The sequence below is a fragment of the Vigna angularis genome, chromosome 2, assembly GCF_016808095.1.
Source record: "Vigna angularis cultivar LongXiaoDou No.4 chromosome 2, ASM1680809v1, whole genome shotgun sequence".
Classification (NCBI taxonomy): Eukaryota; Viridiplantae; Streptophyta; class Magnoliopsida; order Fabales; family Fabaceae; genus Vigna; species Vigna angularis.
In genome coordinates this window covers 38,445,098-38,457,748 of record NC_068971.1, presented here as the reverse complement: position 1 = coordinate 38,457,748, position 12,651 = coordinate 38,445,098, and the positions used below count along the sequence as shown (strand labels likewise).

General features: G+C 38.4%; 1 protein-coding gene across 1 annotated transcript; it reads right to left on the bottom strand.

Annotated features, from left to right (window-relative positions):
- Positions 1 to 4,960: 4,960 nt before the first annotated feature.
- LOC128195355 (uncharacterized) lies at positions 4,961 to 12,041 on the bottom strand. Its single transcript, XM_052872627.1, has 4 exons — positions 11,916 to 12,041; positions 11,095 to 11,265; positions 10,888 to 10,974; positions 4,961 to 5,308 (listed from the first exon to the last, which is right to left on the bottom strand). The coding sequence occupies exons 1-4, from the start codon at positions 12,039 to 12,041 to the stop codon at positions 4,961 to 4,963; spliced, it is 732 nt and encodes a 243-aa protein (XP_052728587.1).
- Positions 12,042 to 12,651: the final 610 nt, after the last annotated feature.

Here is a 12,651-nt window from a genome sequence, read left to right as displayed (position 1 = left end):
GGGGAAACAAGAAGTTGAATCTGGCAGAGCCGGTTAGACAACTTCTCATCCTTCCACAAAGATGCAATAAAAAAATAGTAAGACAATAAAATTTCTGGGGAAACAAGAAGTTGAATCTGGCAGAGCCGGTTAGACAACTTCTAATCCATCCAAAAATACAATATAATTAAATAACACAAACATTAACATGTCTGGGAAACAAGAAGTTGAATCTGGCAGAGCCGGTTAGACAACTTCTAATCCATCCAAAAATACAATATAATTAAATAACACGAACATTAACATGTCTGGGGAAATAAGAAGTTGAATCTGGCAGAGCCGGTTAGACAACTTCTAATCCTTCCAAAAATGCAATAAAATAAATAAGTAAAGCAATAAATAGTTTGGGGAAACAAGAAGTTGAATCTGGCAGAGCCGGTTAGACAACTTCTAATCCTTCCAAAAAACAATAAAAATAAATAAGGAAAGCAATAAAATGTTTGGGGAAACAAGAAATTGAATCTGGCAGAGCCGGTTAGACAATTTCTAATCCTTCCAAAATACAAAAATAAACAACTAATAACATACAAATGGCATAACATAATCAACATCACATTTTACAACTATCACACTTGGATATCAACACAAAAGCATACTCTCATTTAAATTCAAGATCATACAGAAACAAAATACTCCATATTCAAGATTTAAGATCAGACAAAAGCAAAATATAGCATATTCAAGACTCAAGATAATACAAAGGGAAATACTCAAAGTTAGCTCCCCTTACCTCTATTCCAGACTTAGTTACCTCTTCTCAAACCGTTCTCCAGAAACTTCCAGAATTTCCCCTCTTCAACTAGAATTTACTCCAATTCTCTTCTCTCACAATTTCTCTAGAATTTTGGTGTAAATTTCCAGCCTCCCCCCCTTGGCTATTTATAGTAAAAAAATTTACTATTCATTTTTACTATTCATTTTTACTATTCATTTTTTTATTCATTTTACTATTGCAAAAATAATTTTTTATTTGCAAATTGGTGAATTCTGATCTCAAAGCTACGTGTAACACTTATCCTTTCCAAAAATATTTTTTTTTCTTTTTTTTACTATTCATTTTTTACTATTCACTTTTTACTATTCACTTTTTACTATTCACAATTTACTATTCACTAATTTTTTTTTTTTCTAGTAACTAACAAATATTTTCAAGGATCTTACAAGGAATATGAAAAATGGTGTGTAATGGGAAAGGAGAGGAAATATGATGGTTATAGTGGAAGAGTTATCCTTGCTTTTGTTTTCTCTTTTTTTTTTCTCTAACGTTGTCCTTGCACGGAGGATGAAGTGTAATAATAGAGAAAAACGATGAAGGGATGTGCAGGTTAGTTTGTAATGCTTAAAAGGAAAGGATGAAAAATTTAGAATTTTTAATATATTTTAATAAAGGGTTAATTATGTTTTTAGTCTCTCAACTTGAATGTAAAATTGGATTTCGTCTCTATATCAAATGTCTTGAGCTTTTATACAATTTGGTTATTGAACTTTAAAAATGGATTAAAACAGTCTTTGTAATCCAACTACTTTAACACTTTTTAACATTAAAAACGTGTTTTAGGATCATGTTTGAGTCGTTTATACTATTTTAACCAATGTAGTTTAAATGTCAGTTTGAAATATCGTTTAATAAATTCAAAAAAAATAATGTTATTAAATTAAAAAGATTATATCTATTTATTTTTAAATTTTGAAGACTATAATATATCAAAATTTAAAATATAGATAAATTTTAATTTTGCATCCAACTTCACTTACTAAAATTAGAATTAAAGGATAAAATGAGAATATTGTAATATTTGGGAAGCACAATTAAAGGATAAAATGAGAATATTGTAATATTTGGGATGCAGGAAGAAAAAGAGAAGGTGAAAGAAAAAGCAGTACATATTCATTCCTATTTTTCGGATGAGACTTTGGGTTTAGTCCAAACGAAAACCGTTGATTCAACATTACTCCGCGATCTAAGCAGGTTGAACATCTGAATTTCTCGTTCAATCACTACAGCTGCAAAGTCAAACCTGCATCATAATGTCAACTAAATCTTCCTATCCATTTCTCTTTTTTCTGTGTATTAGATCTCCTACATTTACTTCTTTTCCATTTGTGATATGTGTGACATCCCAAAAATACAGTCATAACTATATATTCAGAAAAATCACATTTAATAATAATCCAGTACAGTTTTCCACTAAAAATTTAAAATTTTGAAACAAACGAACGATCAAGGACGAACGTCCTTGAGTACAAATCCAACATAACGGACGAACGTGCAAAAGTCGCACGTCACACAATAGAGTTTACAAATTTAAATCCGAACGTACAAGAAACTTGACCGAACGGTTTATACAAGACAAATACCGAACGGTCCAAAATCAACTTAAACGAAAACAAGGGATGGTCGGACGACCACTCATTTCAACAATCACACTACTGGCCGAGCGGTCTCACTGCTCGGTCTTCACTTCAACATCTACCAGATTCTCTTCTTTCAGCATTTCTTCCAAACGATCGTCTCCCTCTGCTCACATCCACACGGATGATCATTGCAATGACAAGACGGACGTACAAGGACAAAGGACAACACAAGGAAAACGAAAGGGTAAGCTTACGTAATTCAACTCATGCATCAGCATACAATTTCAGGTAAATAATTCAACATACATGCATATCTCAACATACACATTCACTACATAACAACCCACTTTAACGTACTCACTCAATAAAACTCAACACGACTGACTGTCCGGACTGTATGAATTCTGTGTAGCTTCGGTGTTCGTGCACCCGGGTGATGTAGTAACTGGAACTATCATCAGCTGCCACCCGAGGTTAGTCCTATCTGTCCAAATAATCACCAGGACTAGGACCTCCTGCCGTTCCCACACATGACGTACCCCCTCTACGTGAGGACGAGTACTCACGGAACATCAAGATGAACAACCGGCTAAGCTTACCACATTCATACTTTACATATCTCAATAATCAAATTCTGAGTCGTTCCTCCCCGGAACGCTCTTTCAATCATTCATACTTTCATTTCATCTCATATATAGTTCATCATTCACTTTTGATCATATATTCATAATTCACTAGTCATCATTCCATAATCATTTTCATCATTCATAAGGAAGCCATTAAAAAGGAACGTTCTTTCAAAAGTCACAATATTTCCATTCATCTCATGCAATCTTCATCATTTAATATTTGTCATTTTACTATTCATCATTTACTGTTCATCATGAACTATTCATCATTTAAATACCGAACGTTCCATCACAAGGGGAACGAGAACGAACGCTGTTTTGCGAGACAAGAAGACGCTCGTTCGGATCAAAGAACGAACGTTAAGAGCGAGACCAAAAGACGCTCGTTCGTATCAAATAACGAACGCTAAGAGCGAGACCAAAGACGCTCGTTCGTATCAAATAACAAACGCTATTTTGTGGAAAATGAGAACGAGCGCTCAAAACAATAACTAGTGTCATTTTAGGACGAACGCTCGAGGCCGAGTACTATTTGGACGAACGCTCTTTCAAAACCGAGCACTATTTGGACGAACGCTCTTTCAAAACCGAGCACTATTTGGACGAACGTTCAATTCAAAACCGAGCCCAATTAGTACGAACGCTCAGTTGGAGGCCGAGCACTATTTGGACGAACGCTCTTTCAAAATCGAGCACTATTTGGACGAACGTTCAATTCAAAACCGAGCCCTATTAGGACGAACGCTCAGTTGGAGACCGAGCACTATTTGGGCGAACGCTCGAGGCCGAGTACTATTTGGACGAAAGCTCTTTCAAAACCGAGCACTATTTGGACGAACGCTCTTTCAAAACCGAGCACTATTTGGACGAACGTTCAATTCAAAACCGAGCCCTATTAGGACGAACGCTCAGTTGGAGACCGAGCACTATTTTGGGCGAACGTCAGGTGTAAGACCGATTGTTCAATAACTCAGATTGAAAATCTTGAAGATAAACTAAGAGAAGTTTGGAGAAGTAATACGAACGGGAAAAATGCATTGTTACATATGTATATACAAGTACACAAAAAGAAAGAAGATTATCAAACGTACAAGATTCAACAATGCCAAAACGAACGCTCAAACAGTGAGGACGTTCGTCCTCGACCAGGATTCTACCCAGATGACAGAATCCCATTTCAATGATTTTTGCCAACAAAACCGAACGGTCAATGACCGTTCAGAACGAACGCACAACATCTCATGGAAGGTTCATTTCTCATAAAATCATATCATCTCATTCGTTCATATCTACCCAAACTCTCTCATTTCATATATCTCATTTTATCCAACATCTCATGCATAATATGTAACTGAGTCATATATCATTCTCATTCCATAAAAACGAACGTTCAACATAAATCAAGCATAACAGCCTCATACAATCAAAATAACGAACGTTCATACCATCATTCATACATCATGCATTACTTTCATGCAGCCAACTAACGAACGTTCACGTAGCAGACATCAAACCAGTTAAATTAAATAAGCTTCCCTTACCTGGAAAATGAACGAACGTTCACAAACGCATACAGACGCTCTCCACAGAAACTCAACTCGCAACCGCTCGTTAATTCACTATACGAACGAACGCCAAAAACTAACATCAGAACTACCCATTTTGAGGAAAAGACGAACGTATGACATGCATGCATGAAAACGAACGTCAGAGAGGAAGGAAAGGACTTACCGGTTCAGTATTCATGAACCGAACGTCCTTCTGGAGTACCACGTCGAGCGTCCTTCAGCTGCGCCGGAGATACTGATCGGAGGAGGTGCAGTGGTGGTTCCTTAGAGAGGGAAGGGTGCAGAGAGTGTAGAGAGAAGGAGGAGAGAACTTAGGTTTCTCAGAAAAATGCAGAAGAGAGGTGCGTGCAGGGTGAGTGGAGAATATGTTCAGAGTTCCCACTTGCTGCCGGACGCACGTTCACTCTGGCAGTTGCGCTGGCATCGCACTCCGCCGCTTCTCTGACAGCCCATAACGGACGGTCGACCACTGCACTGTTGCCACGCGTCTTCCACCACCGCGGACGCACGTTCTTCCTGACTGACACACTGTTCTCCACTACGCCGGACGCACGTTCCCACTGTGCTCTGATTCAGTTGGGCGTGCGACAGCTGGCGTTCGGCAGTGGTGTCGGGCACTGTTTGTCGGCCATGTGCACGGCTGATGTGGCGCGCTCTCCTGCTGCCACGTGGACGCCACGTGGACGCACGTTTTTCGAGGCCTGACATTCCCCCCAACTACAAAATTTTCGTCCTCGAAAATTAAGCTTACCAAAACAAGTTGAGATACATCTCTCTCATCTTGTCCTCTAACTCTTAGGTAGAGTTGTCTCCCACAACTCATATAATAAACTTATCCAGGCAGTTCCTACCGCTCAAAGAGCTTATCAGGACAACTCTCACCCTTCGTACAAGGAGAGAGTTCTGGGTCAACATACATATCACATATTTCATACCAAAATCAGGTCATATTTACACTCACTCATAAAGCAAGAGATCCTCTCTAATTTGAAGGTTTCACACTCCCAAAATGTGGCAAAATCGCATAATACAATATATATATATATATATATATATATATATATATATATATATATATTTTTAAACGATACTATTGAAGGTTCCGGTATACATGACCGGAACTATGAGCACAGTGAGGTTCCTTGGCTATAAAAGGAGGTGCTAGCCGCGTTGGGCGACATTTCGAAACGTTGAGATTTCAGAGCGCGTGAGAGAGAGAGAGAGAGAGGGACCTGACCACTGAGAGTTCTGAGTGTGAAAACTTTGCGAGATCTGAACGACTGAGTGTGGTAGATCGGAGAGTCTTCCGGCAAGCTTCGATCTTGAAGTTCCAGGGCTTTGCTCCAACTCGAGTAAGTATTTCTTTTCCCTTATCTCTTCTTTTCCTTTACTCAGCTTCTCCTTCTTCTTTACTTCTCGCTTCTTTTCTTTCCTTTCTTCTTTCTGCTTCCTTTCATGTACTTTTCTTTTTCTTTTTCTGAGCTTTTATTTCCCGCAATTATTTTCTGCCTTCTTCTTTACTTTCCACTTGTTATTTTTTTTTATTTCTGCTCCTGCATTTACTTTCTTCTTCTTCTATTTTCCTTTTATTAACAAAGACTAAGAACACACTGTCTTAACAAAGATAAGGGGTATATCGGCTGGAAACCAGACGTTAATCTCCCTTCGTTTGAAGGTATGGCAGAGACAATCGGGTAGAACAACGCCACGTACCCCATAAAATCAGAAAACTTAAAAAAAAGAAATTTGTTTGTATGAACCGGACATGGACAATATGGACAAGGACAAATGGACATAGATCCGTTTAGGAACATTTGCGAGGACCGTGAAACAGATCTGAGACTAGACACTAAAACAACAATGACTGGCTGGACAAAAGAACCTAAAAGGCAACAAAACAAATAAAGAAAACACTGAATATTGATGCACTAATGATTTGAATCAGTTTCAAAACACAATTAATTATTTTCTCTCTCACACACAAAACATGAAAGCTTAACGAAGCTTGCCATTTTAGTAGGAAAATCTTCAAAAATTACAAGTGTAAGTAAATCTAGGAATTTCAAGAGTATATATGATTTGGACTTTTTTGTTTGAGGAAAAGAAATTTATATTAGTGAGTCATACCCAATCAAAATATCATACTTAACGAATCTCATAACTAACTAAGGTAGAACAACTTCTATTGAATGGGCATCGGGTTCTTGGGACTAAATCCCTAACAGCCTATTGATTGATCGGGAAAGCGGAAGTTCCAATGGAAGCTTTTCAAAGGTTATACATTAACGTTGATTTAGAGGATAGAGAATGGAGTTGGAAGGCTGTTGATAATGCTAAATTATACCATATTTTAAGCATCATTTTAGTGGCAAAATCAACTCCTTTCTTACTTATAACTTGCTTAATCCTCTTGTTTTGCCTTGTTTTCTAAATAATTGTGTTTTTGGCTACTTTGATGTACTTTCATCAATAATCCCTTATTTTGTAGCTAAAAATGAGCTTGGAAGAGTCTCCAACAAATTATAGAGCAAACCAAAGCAAGCACATGCAGAAACGCTCGTCGCCAGCTAGAGTACGCTCGTCCAGGACGTTTAGAGGGGACGCTCGTCCAGAAAAAGACAAGAAAGGACGCTCGTCCAAAAGAGAAGAGAGAACGCTCGCCAGAGAAGTGGACGTTCGTCCAGCAAAGAAACAAGTGGACGCTCGTCGTGAGATAAGTGGGCGCTCGTCCAAGCTAACAGAGAGGACGTTCGTCCCAGGAAGAGGACGCTCGTCCAGAGGAGAGGACGTTCGTCCCAGGAAGAGGACGCTCGTCCAGAGGAGAGGACGTTCGTCCCAGGCAGTGGACGCTCGTCCAGCCAGGCAGAAGTGGACGCTCGTCCAGCCAGGCAGAGGACGCTCGTCCAAGTTGCAGAGAGGACGCTCGTCCAGCCAGACACGAGGGACGCTCGTCCATGCAGAAGAAACGAGAGGACGCTCGTCCATGCAGAAGAGGACGCTCGTCCGAGGACGCTCGTCCCAGAAGCGGGCGCTCGTCCAAGATAAGAGGACGTTCGTCCAGCGAGATAAGAGGACGCTCGTCCAGCGAGACACGCAGAGGACGCTCGTCCACCCAGGACGCTCGTCAGTGGACGCTCGGCAGCGAGAAGTGGACGTTCGTCCACTTTCAGCTTCCAGAGAGTTTCACGCCCGGGCGCGAGAACAGAGGGGCGCCCGGGCGCGACATTTCGCCAGTTTTCAATTTTTCCAGAGAGTCTCGCGCCCGGGCGCGAAAATGGGGCGCCCGGGCGTGACTTTCCAGTGAGTCTCGCGCCCGGGCGCGACTGACAGAGGGCGCCCGGGCGCGATTTTTACTGATATGGCAGACAGCTTATTTAACCCAGAAACGCGAAGGGTTTGAGGTCTTTGGTCATTTGGAGGCACGATTTCACTGAGAGGAGAGCTTGGAGGGCTGCTAGGGTTCGTGGGAACACTCCCTTCTTCCTCTTGGGTTCTCCTTCTTCTTCCATCTTCCATGTTGTAAGCTTTAGGGTTCTCCATGGAAATGGAGAACCAAACCCATCTTGTTGGGATTAGTTGTAGTCTTTGAATTCTTGTGTAATTGTTGAATGATTTGATTATATATATGCCTTTTCTATCAATTGCTAGTATTCTTGTTTCCAATCTTAAAGCTTGCATGTAATGGGAACGTTCATGGCTTGATTTTGGGGTTTTATGGATTATGGGAACGTAAGATGAAATCTTGAACTGAAATAAGAGTCCTTGTGGGTCATTGATTCTAGGAATGGAAGATGATTCACATGTTGTCTTAGATCCCAGCTCTTTAATGCGGGTTTTGCTTGTTAGATTGCCAAGGAATTGGGGTTTGATAAGGAAAACCTAGGCTCTTTCACCTAAGGAATTAGGGCTAGAGTGTTTTAGTGGATTGACTTTAGTAAATTGATAGAGAGGAGATAAAATTGGTTATACACAAGAGTGCATTGGTGAAAACTAGCCTTAACAATGTCATTTCATACCATTTCTAGTCTTTTCCATTTCCAAGTGCCTTCAATACCAAAGTCCAACCTTGTAATTATGTATGAATTTACATTCCTGCACTTGTTTGTAAATTGATGTTATGTTCTTGAGTCTATATGAGTTATTAATCGCACAATTCTCTAGTATTACGAGTCTCTTGGGAAAACGATACCTGGTCTTACCGGTTTATTACTTGAACGATTCGGTGCACTTGCCGAAATCGAGCCCAACAAGTATTTTTTGAGCTAACAAGTTTTTAGTGTCGTTGCCAAGGATTTGGGGATTGAACCCGAGTCCTAGCAACGGCTAACAAGTTAAATTGGGCCTCATCAGCTGTTCAGTCTTGAATCTCCCCTCCCTCACTGATTGACTCCTTCAGGAAATGTCAAATAGTAGGGACAGCAGAAGGGTGAGATTCTCTCTTCAGCTGCGGATGGAGAGGCAATTCTAACGCAACTGTTAATGGTGGAGCCTACTCTTCTTCTTGCTGCCTTACTTGCGATACTTTATACTTTCTACAGCAAGAAAAGTGCTTGCATATAGTATAATGGAAGGGCTTTTGCACATGAAGAAGAAAAGGAAGAAGAAGTGAGTCAGATGTGGCATTATACTGTTTTCAAATAGAATCCCTAAAGAAAGGTATGATATTTTGATCAGTATGACTCACTGATATAATTTCTTTTCCTCAAACAAAAAAGTCCAAATCATATATACTCTTGAAATTCCTAGATATACTTACACTTGTATTTTTTGAAGATTGTCCTACTAAAATGGTAAACTTCGTTAAACTCTCATGTTTTGTATGAAAGAAAATAATTAATTGTGTTTTGAAACTGATTCAAATCATTAGTGCATCTAATCTTGGGACTCTTACCACTATTTCAATCACGAAAAACATAGAAAATATCACATTTTCTTTCATTTTATCAACCAAAGGTTAAAACAATATTTCATAAAGTTGTTTATCATCCCCTTTTCTCCCCAGCACGTTTTTGTTGACTATTCCAAAAGCTTCAGCCTAGGCAATAACGTATTGCTTTCATACTATTTTCTTCCATGATCCCTCTTCACTTGTCTTACAGGACCATGTTGCGCCTTGCAACAATTAGGAATGTTTACCCTATTGATCTAGATTGCAAAAGTAGACCATTAGATAATAGTTGGAACGTCGAATGTTATAGGTGAGAACAAAACCAGCACTTCACTCCAAAATATGAATGTGTACTAAAATAACAACCACTACAAGAAGAATCCTTGATTCAAATGACTTAAAATTAAAAACAGATAAATATATTTTGGAGGGCTTGAGAGATCCCTCTCATAATCTTCTATTTATAAGGAAAATATGATATAAGAGTACATGGAAAATTAAGGGACTATACTAGACACTTTGTAAAACTAGGTACAACTAATAAATTATCTAGCACACTACATCCTACTTAGCTTAATGATGATACATAGATGTAATTATTCTAACAAAATGAATGAAAACATTGCTATTAGACACATGAATCTAAATTTGATTCATGTGACTCAATGATGTCTATTTCAATTTATTTTTGATGATAATCATCTGTTTTTCTCAAGGAGTTTCAAAAAAACATAAAGTAAAACTCTTCAAATATGTTATTCAAAAACACACGCTCAAGTAAGAACATTAATACATGAAACAGAACGAGGGAAACATTGTCTCTAGCATAAACCTATTCCTTGATTCCAACGAATCACAATGGAATAAAAAAGAATTGTAGTTCTGCTGCACAAAATAATGTGTTTGTACCGCAGAGGCAAGACAACAAACTAGAAACTAGAGAAAAAAATCAGTAATTTATATCATTTGCAGAAATTAACTTTTAAATCTAAAGCAACAACTAGAGAAATACAGAGTACGCATAATACTAATACTTAGGGGGAAATAAAGGTATGCTATCTTTTATTTTATTTGAAGTGGTTGAACCCTACACAACCTATATATAAACAACAACCTTAAGGTCCTTATTAAATAAAAATCTCTATAAATATTAGTATGCAAGGAATAAGAAAAGAAAAAATGAAGGCTCAATCTACTTATTTGTCTCAGCTTTTGAGAAAGTTTGATGAGACAGACAATATAAAAGTTAATTACATATGTTCATTTTAGTTTCCATGAGAAGTTTGTTGTATCTTATTTTCTTATTGAATGAATTTATCTAAACAGGACATAATAGTATGTTTTTTCTCTATTATGACTTGAACATCTGGTTTAATTGTATGTTCATGTTTATGTTTGTCAACCAGACCTTAAATCCTGCTATATCTTGAGTAACACCAGGTAACGGACCCACAGCGGCACGCTTCATCTTCTCTTGCGCGATCAAAGAAAACCACTTCAATTCCACAAAAAAACTCATCCAATTCATTAAAATCAATGGTTTCGCGAATCTGCGAAACTATTACCAGGAAAGCGAGACTTTGCAATCTGATGAATGGAGTTAATCAAAGCAGACTTGCCATAGTTGGGAACACCGACCACCATCACAAGTAGCGTCGGTTCTCGGCAAATGACTTCTTTGAGCTTGAACTCCGACCAGATCTAGAAGCTTCCTCAAGGAACTTTGACTCTTAGCGTTTATTGCAATGCAATCCTGCTTGCACGTTTCGAAATAATGCGCCCATTTCTGCAGTAACAACACGTCGCGTGAATAACTTAACAGGTAAACGGCAATGACAAGGATATTGATGATGGTGATGATTTTACATGCATGATGTTAGGGTTGGCAAAGTCTTTTTTGTTTAGTGCGACAACGTGACTTTTTGCGAAGGGGTGTGGCTGGAGATCGGCGTTGGCGGAGGTGAGAGGAAGTCGAGCATCTCAGACTTCGATGACAAGGTCAGAGAGTTTGAGACGTTGGCGGATCGCTCGTCTGGCGACGGCCATGTAGCTAGGGAAATATTTGATAGCTCCTCCGCTGGCGTTGAATGCCATGTCTCCTAAACCTAACTCTTTCTTAAGAAATTCCTTTAACCCTGACATTGTTCTCTGCTCTTTCAGTCAACTTCGTAGTTGGAGTGAGCGTTAATTTCAGAGGTTGAACCTAGGGCTGGACACAATTTACTTAAAAACTGTATACTATTACTCTTGTGTACTTAACAAAACTTAAACTTCTTTTACTGAAGCCTAGTTAACTGTTAAATAGTTCAGTTTAAATATACTAAACTTATTTTATTTAACACAGATAATTGTACTGTATTGTGGTTTAGGTTTCATATTTGTTATCTAAATTTTTTCCCTGCCTCGTTACATTCCTTTCCAATTCGCCACTGCTACGGTTGAAGGCTCGCCGCCGTGGAAGGCTCGTTGCCGTTGAAGGTTCGTCGCTATTGAAAGCTCGTTGTTGTCAAAGGCTTTGTCGCACTCTGGTATCGACGAATTGTCTGAAGGCTCTACCACCATCGTCAAACAAAAGTATGAAACTCTGCAACCAAAGGTACAAATGTTTTTCCTTTCACTTTTAAAAGGGATAAATGAAATTGGAAAGCAATGCACATAAGGGTGTATTCATCTGGGATGAACCCAATGGGGTAACAATTGATTTTCTTTTGGAATTTGTTGGAGTTTTAATTTTTTAGAAGATTTGATTTTATTTGCTGTTTTTGGATAAGGGCAGATTCTGTAACCTATAGAGTTCTAGATTGATTGATAAATAGAGAGAGGTTGATGACAAGTAAGTAAAAACTTTGAGATGAAAGTGATGTATAAGATATAAAATGTTCTTCTGAGCGGAATTTTAATATTAATGTATTGCTGATAATGTTGTTCATAATGATGTTGAAAGAGAAATTATCCTCAACTTCTGTTTTTCTTTTCTCTTTGGGCCATGGAAAATGTGTTTATTCTACATCTGGGTATGTATGAGATCATAGCATAACTTACTAGTTTGAAAGAAGCTTGGATAAATATTTTATTTAATCATTGTTGTACTTTTTTTTGGATAGATTTTAGTTGCTTCTGCACCACCTTTGAACTAAGAATTTTGAAAAGCAAGATGCATTTATAACTGGAT